Source organism: Anguilla anguilla, chromosome 10 (assembly GCF_013347855.1).
Source record: "Anguilla anguilla isolate fAngAng1 chromosome 10, fAngAng1.pri, whole genome shotgun sequence".
Taxonomy (NCBI): domain Eukaryota; kingdom Metazoa; phylum Chordata; class Actinopteri; order Anguilliformes; family Anguillidae; genus Anguilla; species Anguilla anguilla.
In genome coordinates, this window is record NC_049210.1 from 29115237 (window position 1) to 29133528 (window position 18292).

The 18292-nt window shown below is 40.4% G+C and overlaps 1 protein-coding gene across 1 annotated transcript in view; it reads right to left on the reverse strand.

Moving 5' to 3' along the window:
• Positions 1 to 9170: 9170 nt before the first annotated feature.
• The window catches only part of rbm19 (RNA binding motif protein 19), an 89686-nt gene continuing 80564 nt past the window's right edge, over positions 9171 to 18292 (reverse strand). The window contains exon 24 of the mRNA XM_035378507.1: positions 9171 to 10111. Within this exon, the coding sequence (XP_035234398.1) occupies positions 10032 to 10111 (80 nt within the window). The 3' untranslated portion in view covers positions 9171 to 10031. The remainder of the gene's footprint in view (positions 10112 to 18292) is intronic.

The following is an 18292-nucleotide window of genomic DNA, read 5'->3' on the forward strand; positions in this document are numbered from 1 at the left end:
TTACAGTGGCCCCAAAAAGTATTTGGACACTTAAGCCACGCTTAAAAATGTATGGATTTCATTGAATTAAAAAGCAAAATTTTAAACCAAGTGGCATTTATGTTAAAAACAGATACCTTAAGCACACCTTTCAAGCAAAACATTTCACAAAAAGATGTTTGTTAGGTTTAAAATTATAAAACAATAGATAAACTGTTCTAAATTAGGACAAAAAAGTATTTTGACACTCAAACCTATACTGATTGTGAAACTTAGTGGAACATGTCCATGGTTAATTTGATGATGAACTACACCTGTGGTTGGAGCACCTGTGTGAAAATAAGGATAATTGACTCATTTACCCACTATAAATGATCTTGGAGCAGTTGTTTGAAAGTAATTGCAAAAATGGCTGAGAAAAGGTCTAGCATCATTTGTTGGCACAAAGAAGGCAACTCTATTCGACAGATCAGCAAAAAACTTAATCTCCCATCTTCCACAGTTGGGTATATTGTAAAAAAATTCAAAGATGAAGGACTTGTGAATGAGAACAGAAAGCGCAGAGGCAGACCCAGAAAGACCACCAGCAAATTGGACAGGATAATTGTTGGTAGCATCAAGAAAAACAGGCAAGAAACAGCAGCAAGGATTGCCTCAGACATCAACAAGAATTACCAGATACAACTCAGTTCACAGACTATTCGAAACAGGATCAATGAGCATGGGTACAGAGGGCGAGCAATGCGGCAAAAACCATTCATTAGCCTAAAGAACAGGAAAGCCATGGTAAAATTTGCAAAAGAACATGCGCACAAAGACGGCAGCTTTTGGAGAACTGTCTTATTTTCTGATGAGTCCAAATTTAACCTCCATGGATCTGATGGCAGAGCATTTGTGTGGAGAAAGCCAGGAGAAGAATTCCAACCGGACTGCACTAAAGGTACTGTAAAGCATGGAGGTGGAAATGTGAAAGTCTGGGGCTGTTTTTCTTACAGTGGTGTTGGTGAGCTTGTGTGCATTGATAGAATCATGAACTCTGAAGTATACAGATGCATTTTGGATGCAAACTTACAGAAATCAGCAAAGAAATTATTCAAATGACAGAAGTGGATCTTTCAGCAGGATAACGATCCAAAACATACCAGCCGCCTGTTGAAAGAATACTTTGCCAAAAAGAAAATTTCAGTCTTAGAATGGCCGTCCCAGAGCCCTGACCTAAACCCTATAGAGCATCTATGGGATGCAATGGAGAAGAAAATGTCAGGCTGTCGATGCACTCGTGTGGATGAATTGAAAGCTTTGCTGGCTGAAACGTGGAGGAAACTTTCACCACAGCTGTTCATGAAACTAATTGATTCCATGCCCAGACGTTGTCAAGAAGTTTTGCGAAGTAAAGGGTGGCAAACTAAATACTAAAACACTTAAACTGTGATCTTTATTGAAGGCATTATTGAGTGTCCAAATACTTTTTTGTCTTCATTTTCAGCAGTATATCTATTGTTTTATTGTTTAAAAGCCAACCAACATCTTTTTGTGAAATGTTTTGCTTGAAAAGTGTGCTTAAGGCATCTATCTTTAACATAAATGTTATTTGGTTTGACATTTTGTTATGTAATTCAATAAAATTCATAAATTTCTAAGCATGGCTTCAGTGTCCAAATACTTTTTGGGGCCACTGTAAATAAAATGCCACAATAAAATGTCTTATTTGGTTACATTGTTCTAGATCATTTATAGCCTTTTTAAAATCAGTTTAGCATGAAAACAACTCACCTTCTGAATTTGCAGTGAACATGTCAGTGTCCCCCAATGAACATATGCCGCTGACTGCACTCCCCGATTATTGCGGCGATTTTGTCATCTTGGGGGGAAAACCTTGGCACATCACGTCCCCCGCCGGTGGCCTGCACACTTCTCCTGTGTTCAGCAATACGTTTTTTGGCTTGCAGTTTTAAATCTGCCCCAGACCTGCCAACCTCCGGAAAATATTTTGAGTACCACAATAGTCAGTGTAACGCTTAGTTCACATGCTTTCGCACCACTTCGCTTTGCACACACACACGCCCACACAAGCCTTTCTTAATAATTCTAGTTTTGACTGTTAAAGTGATCAGGCAAAATTGTATAATTTGACCTGATTCTAAAATATCACTTGCACTGCACTGGGCTATATTATGATATACTTGCAAGTCAAAAGTTTGAGTACACCTGCTTATATCATATAATGAAATATTAATCATGAAAAAATTGTTTTGTGTGCTTATACAAACTGATAACCATAAGTGAATTGCATTAAATTATTTAATAAAAATGGAAAAATTTATTTTGTATATTGTAACATATGTTTTCATTTTCAAGTATTTATAGAAACTTATGTTGTAATGTAAAAAAAAAAAAAAAAAAAAAAAAAACTTATGTTGCGATGTAAAACACTGTCAATTATGAATAAAACCACATTTCTGTTCATGATTTCCATTTTTATTTAATAATTAAATAATTGAATCAGCTTATATAGGCACACATCATATAGGCCTAATGAAAAAAAAGTATTCAATTGAAAAATTATCTAGGAATGTAGGCTTTTTTAACTAGAGGTTTAGCTAAATTATTACCTGAAGCTCCTTGGTGGCTAATGTCAAAATCATAATTGCACAATGTGCAAAATGCATGGTGCGGAAGTTTTGAGGGGAGGAGGCACGGTCATTGCTCCTGCTATTTTGCGAGGGGGGCATGGACTCGCTTCTTTTTAGTAGGTCTGTTTCTCTCTCTCTCTACTTGTTAGTATTCTCGTTATCTGACGTCATGATTATTTTCTAACTGCAAGGCTGGTCGGGCGACTGGCTGCAATAACAGGAATTATTTGCTACGTTAGCAGTCTTTAGTCAAACACCTTTGCAATGGTCACTTTGCTCCAACAGAGCGTGCGCGATTCAAAGTTTGAACAGGGAGTCTTCGTAGCGTTTGAGTTACTGCAGCTAAATTACTCCATCAGTTATTCACACGTCTCGTAACGAGGCTAAATCGTATGCGAGCTACTACTACGGCTAACTATATACACAAATTTATCTCATTAGGATATACCCCTTGAAATGCATGATCTCGTAAAGTTACCGAACATGTTTTAACGTTTTATATGTTAACATTACGGTCAAATTTTTGTGCTTGATTATTACTCCCCACTTCACCTCAGCAATGCAGCGTTACGCCTCGGTGGATAATAAAGTACCGCTGCGTATCAGTGGATGTTGAGTGGGTCGGGGAGGGGTTACAGAACCACAAGCACAAGGTCGTAACATCTGGTTAAATCCGAGGGATGTAGTTTAAATACCGAATAAATGTACGGTATTGATTTATATTGATTGTTTTCCGTAATTAAATTACAATAATATATATATATATATATATATATATTTTTTTTTTTTTTTGCGTAGTTTCAGCTGGCATTTCGTACCTGCGTATTTTGACCAAGAATTGCCTGGTTAGTACACAAAATGCGTGCAGGTTGGCAGGTCTGCTGCCCATTTCTTTTCTTATCAGCTATATATCGTCATATATATATTGGCTATATATTGTGGCGATCTCGCCTCCGTTATTGTAGCTAGTTGTAAATATTTGTAAATACATGATCGTGTCTGTGTTGTATTCCCGCTGTTTGTTTCCCGCTGTATGCAAATTTATCTGACCTTTGTGTGGTGTGACGTTAAGGCTGCGTGATTGGTTTGTCTACTGTGACTTGGTAGCCAATCACGGCGAACCTGGGGTTTTGACAAAAGCAGGTTTCGCCCAGCTATCTTGGTCAGTCTACGAATTGCCTTTGAAGAGATGTCACAAATAAAGTGAAGCTCCCCGGGAGCGATTCGAAAGCAGCCAAGCCCGTCTCCGTCTCTGCTTCCTCGCGAAACCGCCACAATATTACCAACTACATTGGCTGATTTTGGCATATTGTTCTTCTAGTTCTCTAAGATATCAGAATTGGTATCGGCCTTGAACAAATCATATTGGTTGAACTCTAGTATAAAACATTTAGGTGTTTTTTGTAATTACAGTGAAAAGGAGACATTCGCTGGCTTCTGGATTCCGAATCCCCAGCAGCTGGTCCAGCATTAGCTGGTTAGCTTAATATTACAATATGTACACATCACCCCATCGTGATACCATAGGTAAAACCTTTTAAAATCAGCTTTAATTCTAGATTACACAGTAGTCAGTGTACATATGTGAATGGAAGGAAATGGCTTCTTGGAATATTGACAAGTTCATAAACCATAAAATTATCTTCAAATACAAAGTCTGAATTTAAACAGACTTTATTGAGAATTGCATTACGCAACCAATTTGCAAAGCAACTGGACAAACTTATAAAGATGAAAGGACCAAACTAAATATCAAATCATTAAACTCTTGTTGAAGCAATTAGAACTGTTCCAAAGATCCAACCAACAGCTAAATGATTCACAAAGTCAGTAGCCCAACCTGTCACGAAGCGAGTAGCAAAAGAAACAGCCATCTTAAGCAAGTCTCCAAACAAGTAGCTAAGTGAATAGTTGGACCATTATCCCAACCTAAATGGACATAAGATTGATTTTGACGGCGCAGACTCGTTTAAATCACTGCAGAGAGATAGGTGCCAGATACTGTAGCTAGCCAGTGACTGCCAGATCCAACCTGGTGTCCCTGGCTATTGGCAGCAGTATACATTCTGAGGATAAAAATGTGTTTTTTTATATAAACTTTGCTTTCAGGTCGGCTCCATTATTTCACAACTAAAATTTATATCCACGATATTTCTTAATGAATCAGTGTGTGTGGCCATAGTAGTCAAAACGTGGGCGGAACTTCCGGTTATCACCTAGTTACCAGTCCTAACAATCAACTGTGTAAATACTAGATTGATAATGTTACTAGCTACTAGCTTGAGCTAACGTTAACCCTGCGACAACAATGCCCAGAAGCAGGAGTTCAGGCACAACTTGTGCAGTGAAAGGCTGCCACGATAATACGACAAGGTTAAACAATTGGCTAGATCAAACGTGTTATGAGCACCATCCAACCAAAAAGGCGGAATGCTCCTGTCCTCCATGGTACTGGTTTCACAAGCTACCGTGTGGTGAAGAGGAGGAGAATGTGGCCGAGTTGTCTGAAGTTGAAGTCGCCACCCAAAACTCTGTATGTTTGTTCCTTCCACTTTGTGGATAAGATGCCAACAGCCCTAAACCCCTACCCTACACTATGGCTCGGATATGAGTACAAACCTCCCAAGAAGAGGAGGCTGCTGGAGAGAAGCGTTGTTGTTGACATAGTGACAGGTAACTTAAATGTTACAGCAGTCAATATTGATAAACTTAGCTAACGTTACATATACAGCTAACATGATAACATGTACCAGTAAAATATGCCAGTCGTAGCTATCGATAACTTAGCTAATGTTACATCATGTCAGTAAAATATGCCTGCCACTTTCCGCTTTCCGGTTCCGGTGCGCCGTGGAAAGGCTGCACTGACAATGGCTCCGCAACCAACTCGTAGCTATTTGTTTACTATCTTGTTAATTATTATTTTATTTTTATGTATCTTTGCACATACTGCACTGTCGCTCATACAGTATGATCGACAAGCACTTTTGGGAGTTCGTTCGGCACTGGACACGAACTTTTTTTCAACTTACCGGAGTACGTGCTGCGACCCCTTTGTCCTGCCGCCGCCGTGTTTACCAATACGCCGACGAAGGAGAAAAAGAAAAGAGGCAAACGTGCCGGTATCCTATGCAGATCTCGGACGAGACACTGCAATCCGCCGTTACCGAGCATTTTACTGGCAAATGTTCAATCCCTGGATAACAAAATGGACGATCTACACGCACGGATTAACTTCCAGCGGGACATTGCAAACTGCTGCGTGCTGGCGTTCACTGAGACCTGGCTAGACCCTGCGGTGCCTGACTCGGCTGCTACTCCGGCTGGATTTTCCATCTACCGGCAGGACAGAACTACGGAGTCAGGTAAACGCAGAGGCGGAGGGGTGTGCATTATGGTTAACTCTCGCTGGGGTACGGATGTAGCAGTACTCGCTAAACACTGCTCACCAGACCTGGAGCTCTTAACTATAAAAGTCCGTCCCTTCTACCTCCCTCGGGAATTCAGCTCCGCTATAATCACAGCCGTCTATATACCCCCGCTGGCGGATAAAACGCGCGTGCTTGAAGACCTTTACGGAGTAATCAATGGACTAGAGAATGCTCACCCTGAGGCAGCTTCTATTGTTGTTGGCGATTTCAATAGGGTTAATATGAGGAAAGCTTTGCCTAAATATCACCAGCACATTGACTTTCCTACCCGTGGTGACCAGACTCTCGACCATTGTTATACTCAAATACGGGACAGCTATAAACCCCTCCCCCGCCCTGCCTTTGGTAAGGCGGATCACACCTCCATTCTTCTCCTCCCAACCTACAAACAACGACTAAAACAGGAAAAACCGGTTTTTCGGGCAGTCCAACGCTGGAGTGAGGAATCCATTGCCACCCTCCAGGACTGTTTTGAAACCACAGACTGGCAGATGTTCTGTGTTGCAGCTGATGGGGACATTGATGAATACACAGACTCTGTCTCAGCCTACATCTCCAAGTGCATTGATGATGTCATCCCAAAAGTCAATGTCAGGATCTTCCCCAATCAGAAGCCCTGGGTAAATGGTGATGTCCATGCAAAGCTCAGAGCACGGTCCTCTGCCCATAGCTCTGGGGACCTGGAGGCCTTGAGGAAGTCCAGATATGACCTACGGAAAGCCATCAGAGACGCCAAAAGAGCCTACAGGGACAAGTTGGAGTCTGATTACCACAGTTCCGACCCAAGACGCATGTGGTATGGACTGCGTTCCATCACAGACTACAAAGGGAGAAATAGCAGTGATGCCCAGCCCGCCGCCTCTCTTCCGGACGAGCTCAACATCTTCTATGCACGGTTTGAGGCAAGCAACGCCATCCCTACTGTAAGGCTAGATGAGGACCAGGACGACTGCACTCTGTCCCTATCTACGGCTGACGTGAGGAGAGCTTTTAAAAAAGTTAACCCTCGGAAGTCACCAGGGCCAGATGGCATTCCAGGCCGTGTCCTCAGCGCGTGTGCCGACCAGCTAGCGGAGGTATTCACCTCTATATTCAACCTCTCCCTGAACCAGTCTGCAGTCCCCACCTGCTTCAAACAGACCATCATTGTTCCTGTACCTAAGAAACCTGCCATCTCCTGCTGGAATGACTACCGCCCTGTAGCACTGACCTCCATCATCATGAAGTGCTTCGAGCGGCTAGTCAGGACCCACATCTGCTCCCTTCTTCCTGACTCCTTGGACCCCCTCCAATTCGCATACCGCCCCAACAGATCTACAGACGACGCCATCGCACTGACAGTGCACACCGCCCTCTCCCACCTGGATAAAGGAGACACCTATGTGAGGATGCTGTTTATAGACTACAGCTCAGCATTCAACACAATTGTGCCTGCTAAGCTCGTTCCCAAGCTCAGGAACCTGGGTCTGAACACCTCCCTCTGCAACTGGATCCTGGACTTCCTGACGGGCAGACCCCAGGTGGTGAGAATGGGTAACCTCACCTCTTCTGCACTGACCCTGAGCACCGGAGCCCCTCAGGGCTGCGTACTCAGTCCCCTCCTGTACGCCCTGTTCACGCACGACTGTGTGGCCACACGCAGCTCCAATGCCATCTTCAAGTTTGCAGACGACACCACCATCCTGGGTCTCATCTCCAACAACGATGAGACCGCCTACAGAGAGGAGGTCAGTGTCTTGGCAACATGGTGCCAGGACAATAACCTCTCCCTCAACGTCTGCAAGACTAAGGAGATGATCGTGGACTTCAGGAAGCGACAGGGGGGGGGTCACGCCCCCATTCACATCGACGGAGCTGAAGTGGAGAGAGTCTCCTGCTTCAAGTTCCTCGGTGTGGTCATAAATGATAACCTCACCTGGTCCAGGCAATCAGACGCAGCAGTGAAAACTGCCCAAAAGCGCCTATACTTCCTGAGGAGACTCAAGAAGTTTGGAATGTCTGCTAAGACCCTCATCAATTTCTACAGGTGCACCATCGAGAGCATCCTCACTGGCTGCATTACTGCCTGGTACGGCAGCTGCTCCGCTGCTGACCACAAAGCCCTCCAGAGGGTGGTGAAGACAGCGGAGCGCATCATTGGCTGCCACCTCCCATCTGTGCAAGGCATCTACCACACACGATGCCTCAGGAAAGCACAGAAAATCATAACAGACTTCAGCCACCCAGGCTATGGTCTGTTCTCACTGCTGCCGTCTGGCAGACGCTTCCGGAGCATCCGGGCACGGACGACCAGACTCACAAACAGTTTTTTCCCTCAGGCCATCAGGCTTCTCAACCAGCAACATAAATCCCTGGGATCACATTGATCACATGTCCTCCTGTGTATGCTATGTACGTTCAATGTACAATCTTATGCACATATTCACCAGCACTCCTGCACTTTATATATGGTTAATATTTAAATATTTAATACTCCTATTCCCACTGTCCATATCCCCCATCTGTACAGGCTGGTACTTATTTGCTGTTAATATTTAACACTATGTTTAATATTATGTGTATTTTTATTATGTGTGATATTTCTTTGATATATTTTAGATATTTTCGATATTTTGCTCTTGCTTCTACGTAGTTGCTGCCTGCCATGTCACAAGAATTTCTTTGCTCAGAATGACCTGTGTTATACTGTGCACTTGACAAATAAAAACACTTTGACTTTGCCATATTAATAACTTAGCTAGCTAACGTTAGCTACATCAATGTCAGTAAAGTATTGATAACGTCGCTAACGTTACATAATCATGTTAGAAAAATAACCGCAGTGTATAGCTTGTTATTCATTATTCAAACACGACAAATGCGCTCCTATATTATAAACACCCACACATGGTAACGTTATACCGGAAATTTCACCCATATTCGCACAAGGAATCATGGGGGTTTGAAATATCGTGGATAAATATATATTTACATTTATTTATTTTTAAAAATTATTATTCCTATGAAGATGATAGATGAATATCATATATATACCATATCAGGATTTGGTAGTATATGGTTCATAAGGAAGGCTCAGAAAGCTCAGACTTCAGGAATCTTGTGGATACAGACTACAGTAGAAAACAAATTAAATCACCAAATATAATTATATCCTGCATAAAGTCTTTCTACTGCAGCAGTTGGTCATCAGGTAACAGCTTAAACACCTGCAATAAAGCGCAATAAAGGAGACAAAGGAGCAAAAGCATAGAATTCCATATGACTTTGACTTAAATGGGGAAATAACCAACAAATATACTCAAACAGCTTTAAAGTCACAGGCAATGAAATGCATACAGAACAATTTTTAAAAAACTGCTAGTTCTGTTACTGACTGCTACTTCAAAAACATTGAGAACAGTGCTTGCCTTATACCGTTTTCCATGAAACTCTCCCTGCTCTAGTTTTGCAATGTTAAATTATTTTTGTGATTGTAAATGGCTTTTGGAGACTTTGCATATCATATTTTACTATTCTTTTCATGGCATAAACAGCTTTGCATGATGCTATTGCTAGAACAACAAGAACTGGGTTTTCAAATGACACAAGAAACATGAATGAATCACACGCTTTTCAAAAAATGTAAATTATGACATAAGATTCTCTTAGAGAAATATACATTAAATTAAATTTAAAATCTGCTTAAACGGGACAAATTCAGTTGCAAATATGACCTGATATTGCACTGCAGTATACTGTGCTCACACACCATGAAACTGGTCACATCACTGGTGGAAAAATAAAAATTAAAAACATTTACAAAGCATTACTATCCAAAAGTTATAAACTGTACAGTTGTAAAACCATTAAATTTCCAATGACAACTGCTATGCACACATGATTTGCCTGCTTTATTCAATTCTCTGCAAAATTTCCACTAAAGCAGGCCCTAAAACCAAACTGTTCTTTTAGGTCTGTAAATATATTCCTGTCGTCATGCTTCTTTCCTTCAGTTCTCCTCTTCTCCCCTCTCTAAGCCCTCCAGGATCCCCTCCAACACCTCTGACTGCTTCCTCTTCTTAGGTGCATCTGGAAACACAAGGCACAGCATCAACACAGGGAGCAGTTAAATTTTGTCTTCACTGCTGTAGAATTGCACTAATAAGTTTGTGGATGCAGATACCATGAACCCTTTTAGTCAAGGGCACAAAGGGATTGTGATCACAATTTCCAATTATTTACCTGACTGTAACCCCTTGGTATCAACAAAGATCTCAATAGGACCATAGACCATATAAAAATATGGACGAAGTGCTTCATGATGTCACCCACTGATTTGCTATGGTTAGTGCTCACTGGCGCATGAAGCCCAAACTAGGGCGCAGCCACATTGACCGTTGCAACCAATGCAAGCGCAGTGGAGCGACAGACTGGAGTCCACGACTACAGGAAAATCCACCCCGACTACCTTAAGGCCAATTCATGGTCCAAACGTAGCATACACGGACTGGACTCCGCTGGGGTCCGCGCGGTCAAAATGACGAAATAGCGGACCTCAGCGTACGTCTGCCAGGGCATGTCCGCGCGAAGCTCAATTTTTGTGACCGCTCGTACCTAGCGTACGCGTACTGGTGTCACACAAATCATGGCTCGGTATGAAACTGTTTTACATCAACATGCATTTCATGTGGCACCGGAAACACGCGGTGATGCGGAATACACACATGGAGTCAATGTAGGGCTTGGGTATGCGGTGGTACGACTGGACTATGAAAGGGCAAACGACTGCGGACTGTCCGTCCACACAGCGTATGCGCCCTATACGTATAGACTATTAGACACGGCCACGTCTGGACAAGCGTGGCCTTGCAACCACAGAACCGTACTGTCATAACATTTCAAAAAAGTTAATTGTACAAGATACGTTTAGTGTTAAGATATTTACATAGAAAAATAGATAAAATAGATCACTAGCTAACTAGTTATATAGATAGATAACAGATACATAACAGAACTCTAGATAGCTAGACAGATATATCACAAGATAACTAGCTAGCAAGTTAGCTAGATAGACAGATAGATCGATAGCAAGACAGTAAGCTTGCTCCCCCTAGCAAAGTAAATCCTGCTAGCTTGTCTTCTTAAAGAAGCTTTAAAACTCACAAATCTGATTTCACCAACAACATATACAAATTATGAAAGACGAGACTTTATGAGAATCAACTGAAACCCCGAAATGGTCAGAAATCGCATTTTGACATAGAACCTTGTTTATCTGAAAATGTCTCAAATGTATTAACTGAAAGAACTGGAGAGAAGAATCCTTAGAATAGCGGTTAGTACAGTTGAACACAGCACACACCATTTTTGGACCTTGGACTTTTAAATGGTGAGATCGTATGTAGCTAGTTAATCGGAATAAAACGACATGACATCACACCTGCCGCTGAAGCACTCTGCCTGGCTGCGAGGATGGGAAAATCCTTATATGGTCTTACGGTAGTAGGACAAGCCACATTGTGCGCACTGAAATTAACCCAGATTTGGGAATTTTGCGGGAATTATTTAAAAAAATCAGACCCAGGGGAGACATTACAAGGGATGGGATTAACTAGTTAAACCATCATTTCTTGTGAAAAAAATTTATTGACTTCATATTTCGTCAGAGAAAATTGGCCTCTTTTCAGGCTTTCCCCATTGACTTAACATTGGGTGGGCGGAGTTTCAAGTTCTTTTTGCAACCAGGCGTTGCAGTTCCTGCAGTAGCCACTGGGGTAAAAGGCTTCACTCATAGAGGCGAGTTGTTGCCCCTTGAATAGGACAGAATTTTAATCTATAGAACTGATTTACCCTGTGAGAACCCTCTCTTAGGCCCAAGAGTATGCACACCAAATATAATTTGCTTCATGGTAATGAATAGACACACAGGTAGAACAGCAGTGCAGTGTAACTGGATTTCAACAGAGGGAATCGGCAAATGTCCCAAAATAGTGACAGCATGCCCACTAACTTATCATCAACAATAGATGGGTTTAGGGGGAGAAGAATATGCAGACCATTTTATTTTGAATCTTTTAACCACTTGCACTGCAGCCCTCATCAACCCCAGCCAATGGTAGAACACTACCATTCCTATTATACAGTCAGGTCCATAAGTATTTGGACAGTGACACAATTTTCAACATTTTGGCTCTGTATGCCACCACAATGGATTTGAAATGAAACAATCAAGATGTGATTTAAGTGTAGACTGTCAGCTTTAAGGGTTTTGTCAAAGATATTATATGAACGTAGGAATTACAACCATTTTTATACATAGCCCCCCCCCTCCCCCCAATTTTAGGGGCTCAAAAGTAATTAATCATAACTAACATATTTATAAATTAAAGCCGCAAGCGGCGTTGGGAGGGGTCCAAGCATTGGCACTATTGCGCCCTGTAGCAGCCAATAATGTAATAACTGCCAATAACGTAATAACTGCCAATAACGTAATAATTTTTCCGTTCTTAATGTAATAAAAGCCGATAATGTAATAACTGACCAATAATGTAATAAAATTTCTGAACCAATAACGTAATAACTTTTTGCACATAATGTAATAAGTTATTAGATTATTGACTGGTTATTACATTAGCTGGGTTAATGAAAATCATTAAAAATGTAATAATAGGAGCCGATAATGTAATAATATACTTGTATCACTATGTATAAGTTTTATTTATTATCAAGTGTCAGACTTCCATAACACTTAGGCCTACCCTTACTGTTGCTTCTTTCAAATAGCTGCTCAAAAACCAGGCCAATCCTGACCCCTGAATCTTAGTCCTAACTCTGAGAAAACACACACACACACCTACTCTCTCTCTCTCTCTAGGAATTAATTGTTTGTGTAACTTGATGGTTGGACTTATCTCCAGCCCTGCCTTATACTCCTTTGCCATTTGAGTACCAAATTAAGTGGGAGCACGCATGTTTGCAAACACAGACAATTACTCTTATGTTGTATAATATGAAATCTATACCTCTTTGAAGATGCTGTGTTCTCAAATAAAAAAGACCACCACTTCTTTCCATGAAAAATATAATCTTTAATCAAGTGTATTTAAATAACTTCTTCAACCAAACTGGCACTATTATCCCTTGTGCTCAACTTTCAACCTCTTAATGCAAAATTCTAAACTGTAAAATATAGTATATAACATGAGCTACAAAGATAACTTTGGTAACACATCTTTCAGTTTTATCATAATAATAAAGGATGGTTTACCGTCCCTTTTTTTAAAGAACTAAACATTCTCTTGATACACATTACATTTACAGTATCTATACCATTGGTCCCAGCATCATGTTTTGTCTCAGAAAACAATATGTGTCATTTTATCAACAGAACTACTTTGTTAAATATTTTTTGCCCAAACTAATATAAAAGTAGTACTGATAATTATTTTAAAAACATGTCTTTTGCACACCAAATTAGGAAGTATCGATAAGAGTATCGATAAGTATTGGTATTGATAAGCAGTATCAATAGTGGTATTGGTATTGATAAAATCCGAACCATGCCCATCCCTAGTTGTAGAAACTAACTAACTCACGAACAGGTGCAGTTTTCTTATGACATGGCTTGCCATTGTGCCCCTTTCTCTCTTGTTTTAAGCACTTCTTTCATGGTGACTCAACTTAACTTGCTTGAGTCTAAACACAGTGACATGGGACTTGCTTGAGACTTGAAGGTTAAGACTTGAGACTTGCTTGTGACTTGCACAAGTGTGACTTACTCCCACCTCTGCCTCACTGTCAGGTGAAAAGAAGCAGTTGGCGACTCTACATGTATCAGAGGCATGTGGTAGTCTACACCCTCCCCAGACCAACAGAGGATAGCGCATCGACCAGGACTGTGATACACACAGAGAATTGGTATAACGACTAAAATTGGAGAAAATGGCAAAAATAAAAAAGAATGAACTATAGATATCATTTGCTTCGGTTTTAGACTCTTTGTTGAGCTTGTCAAGACTGTATTCAAATAGCCAGGGATGTCAATAGGGCAAGGATTCTGATTTGGTAATACATTTTCATGTAACCTTTCAGGAGTCAGGTTTGGTATATATAGCCTAGAGAGAGAGAGTGCTGAATAGCTATAATAGTGTGGTTGAAACAGTTTGCTTGAAAAAGTTATTTAAATACATTTAATTAAAGATGACATTTTTCATGAAAAGAAATGGTGGTCTTTGTATTCGTGGACAAAGCATCTTCAAAGAGGTATAGATTTCATATTATATGACATAAGAGTAATTGTCTGTGTTTGCAAACATATGTGCTCGCACTTCATTTGGTACTCAAATGGTTAAGGAGTAGAAGGCAGGGCTGGAGATAAGTCTAACCAAGCACCACAAACAAATAAATAGTCATAATTCCTAGAGAGAGAGTAGGTGTGTGTGTGTTGTGCGTGCGCGCGCACGCGCGCGTGTGGTCAGGTTTTTGAGCAGCTATTTGAAAGAGGAAGCAAGGGTAAGTGTCATAGAAGTGTGACACTTTATAGCCACTAAATAAAACTTAAAGCGATATAAGTATATTATTACATTATCGGCTCCTGTTATTACATTTTTTATGATTTATTTAAAAACCCAGCTAATAATGTAATAACCAGCCAATAATGTAATAACTTATTACATTATACGCAAAAAGTTATTACGTTATTGGTTCAGAAAATGTATTAAATTATTGGTCAGTTATTACATTATCGGCTTTTATTACATTAAGAACGGAAAAATTATTACGTTATTGGCAGTTATTACATTATTGGCTGCTACACGCCCCCTATGGAGCGATTTTAAAATGGTTTTGTCCTCATGATCATATATACCTTTACCAAACATATCTACTGAATTTCATGATGATTGTATAAAATATTGATAACTAACGGCCAATTTTGTGCTAAGAGATGCTGTTGGATTACTTAGTTGCATCGCCATGGATGTGTCCTAGCCACTTGCCGTAAAGGCCTTTACTATGTTGTAACACTTAGATGGCATGTCGTAACACATAGATGGCCCGGAGTGTATGTAGAGTTGCAGAGCTTCCGCGCTGCAACTAAAAAAGGCGTCAGAATAGTGTTGTCACGATACCAAACTTTTGACTTTGATCCCGATACCAGGTTTAGTATCACGATACTCGATACTGAAACGATACTTGAAACTTAAATGATACTGATACGATACTCGGTACCTAACAATACTGAAATTACCTTAATAGATCAGAAACATAATGTCCACAAGGGTTGACACCTCATTTTCTAATTCACGGTTTATTAACAACCTGGTTTAATTAATAACCTTTAAGTTGAAGCCTGTTAAACATACTAATAACCATAGGCCTATAGTGTTACAACACTAATAGAAAAATGTATTAAATATATTTCCTAAATTAAACAATTGTAAATGAAATAATCTTTAAACAGGTCTTTCACTTTTAAATAGATCTAAAAACAGCATATTTCAATAACAATACAGCATCTTCCTATAATAAAATATTTCCAAATTAGAACACCTATTGCTACTGAAGTGTACTGAGTTGAAGCTTGCACTGTATCAACGAGGAGACTGCACAAGCGCACATCACCTGACTTGGCTACCTTAGTTGCTACTGCCATCTAGTGAAGATTTTGACATATTACACCTTTAACCCTCTCACTCAGTAATGTGGGAGACACATTTCCCTGGCTTTTACATTTGACCTAAAAGTACCGAATGTCGGAATATTCTAATACCGAACCATTTTGTTTTTTTTAAGTACCGAAAAGGTGCTGAAGTTTTGGTATACCGTGCGTCAGACACATATTCCAATCCATTGCTCAGCTTAGCAGAGAATGCACATTTCAGAGCGCCTCAGAGACAGATAGAATAATAATACATATTTCAAATGATAAATACGACATTGAAAAAAACGAAACAAAAAACAAAATATCAACTCGCCATCCCTGCTACCTGCGTGCTGCCCGCACAGTACCGTACTATTTATTCCGACATTTGCAGACTACTGCATAAATTGCGTCTTTTGTTTATATTCAATATTAGTAATTGCAGCGAGAAACTGCAGCTGTAGGTACAAGAAAGTTTGTCATATTATGGTAGCAACGGAACAAACCAAAATATTTTCAGCAGTAATACTTACATAGCAATGATGAAATTTTATCTGTGTTCAGTAGATGGAGACAGAGATAGTAAATCAGTCCTATTCGCTTCTGTTTTGCTCCAGAAAACAATGTCAGATAGGTCTATCAGCAAACATATGGCTTAGCTATGCCCAGAAGTCCTCAACAATAATAGTATTTTCCAAGAAATTATGAAAAATCGTTGACAACATTTCGTTAGGTGCAGCATCTTTTACTGCTACCCCAGAGTGAATGCCTAAGTGAATGCGATGATAAGAAAATTTTCAGATACGCTGACCTATAACACGCTATTCCAAAAGCAAAATCAAACATGTTATACATCGTTAGAAAGCTTATAGCCTACTCTCACCTACCGAATAAATGAACTGTCAATCAAACCAGGCTGTACTAAAAATGGCGGCAACGCCTTAAACAACACGTGTGGTATTATGCACAGCTATTTTTGAAGGTACCCAGGCATCACAGATGCGCGTATATTTCACAAACGGATTGTCCAAGACAATATATGACCACTCAGTCTCAAAAGAGACATCTCTACGCGTAAAACCAACTGTATTGTGTATTTATTCAATATTTAGTCCCAGATATTGACTGTAGAATGACATGGTATCATTTTTTAAAATGTTGTCTCGTTTATTTCGTTACTCAGTGAGCAGCGTTTTCACTGCCATATTGGCATATCTTAGGGCTATTGTTGGGTTTATCTTGTTGCTATGACGGAATACGATTTGAGTGGTGAAAGATAATAGACCCTCCCCTCACTGATAAAAACTAGACCCGATGGTGTCGGATTACTTAGTTGCGTCGCCATGGATGTCTTCTAGCCGCTTGCCGTAAAGGAGTTTACTAGATGTCGTAACACTTTAGATGTGGAGCTACAGCTCTTCCGCACCGCAACTAATAAAAAAGTCCAAATGGTGGGCAAACAATATGGCGGACATAGGTCGTCCCAATAGCAAAGTTGTAGAGCACATTCAGATGCATCGGTCAATAAATACAAGGGAACCAGTTCCAGTGGCAGCCATACATGCCCATGCCATAACACTACCTCCACCATGCTTCACAGATGAGGTGGTATGCTTTGGATAATGAGCAGTTCCTTCCCTTCTCCATACTCTTCTCTTCCCATCATTCTGGACTGGTACAAGTTGACCTTTGTCTCATCTGTTCCAGAACTGTACAGGCTTTTTTAGATGTTTTTTTGGCAAACTCTAATCTGGTCTTCCTGTTTTTGAGGCTTACCAATGGTTTACATCTTGTGGTAAATCCTCTGTATTTACTCTGGTGAAGTCTTCTCTTGATTGTTGACTTTAACACAGATACGCCTACCTCCTGGAGGGTGTTTCTTGATCTGGCCAACTGTTGTGAAGGGGTTTTTCTTCACCAGGGAAAGTATTCTTCTGTCATCCACCACAGTTGTTTTCCGTGGTCTTCAGGGCCTTATGGTGTTCCTAAGCTCACCAGTGCGTTCTTTCTTTTTAAGAATGTACCAAATAGTTGATTTGGCCACACCTAATGTTTTTGCTATCTCTCTGATGGGTTTTTTGTTTTTTTTTTTCAGCCTAATGATGGCTTGCTTCACCGCAAGTGACAGCTCTTTGGACTTCATATTGAGAGTTAACAGCAACAGATTCCAAATGCAAATGCCACACTTGAAATCAATTCTAGACCTTTTATCTGCTTACTTGTAAATGAAATAATGAGGGAATAACACACACCTGGCCATGGAACAGCTGAGCAGCCAATTGTCCAATTACCTTTGGTCCCTTAAAAAGGGGGGGGCCACATATAAAAAGTGCTGTAATTCCAACACCGTTCACCCGATTTGGATGTAAATACCTTCAAATTAAAGCTGAAGGTCTGCACTTCGAGCTCATTATTTAATTTCAACTCCAATATGCTGTGGTAGACAGCTAACATAATAACCTTGTTAATGTCCAAATATTTCTGGACCTGACTGTATGTGCATTTTTCCTATCAGAAACAACAGAAAGTTTGATTTTGGAATATTTCCATTCAGTCTGTGGTGATCCTCCACAGAATGTACAATGATCTGTTGTGAGGAGCTCCATACTTTGCACAATGAAGTCTGGAGC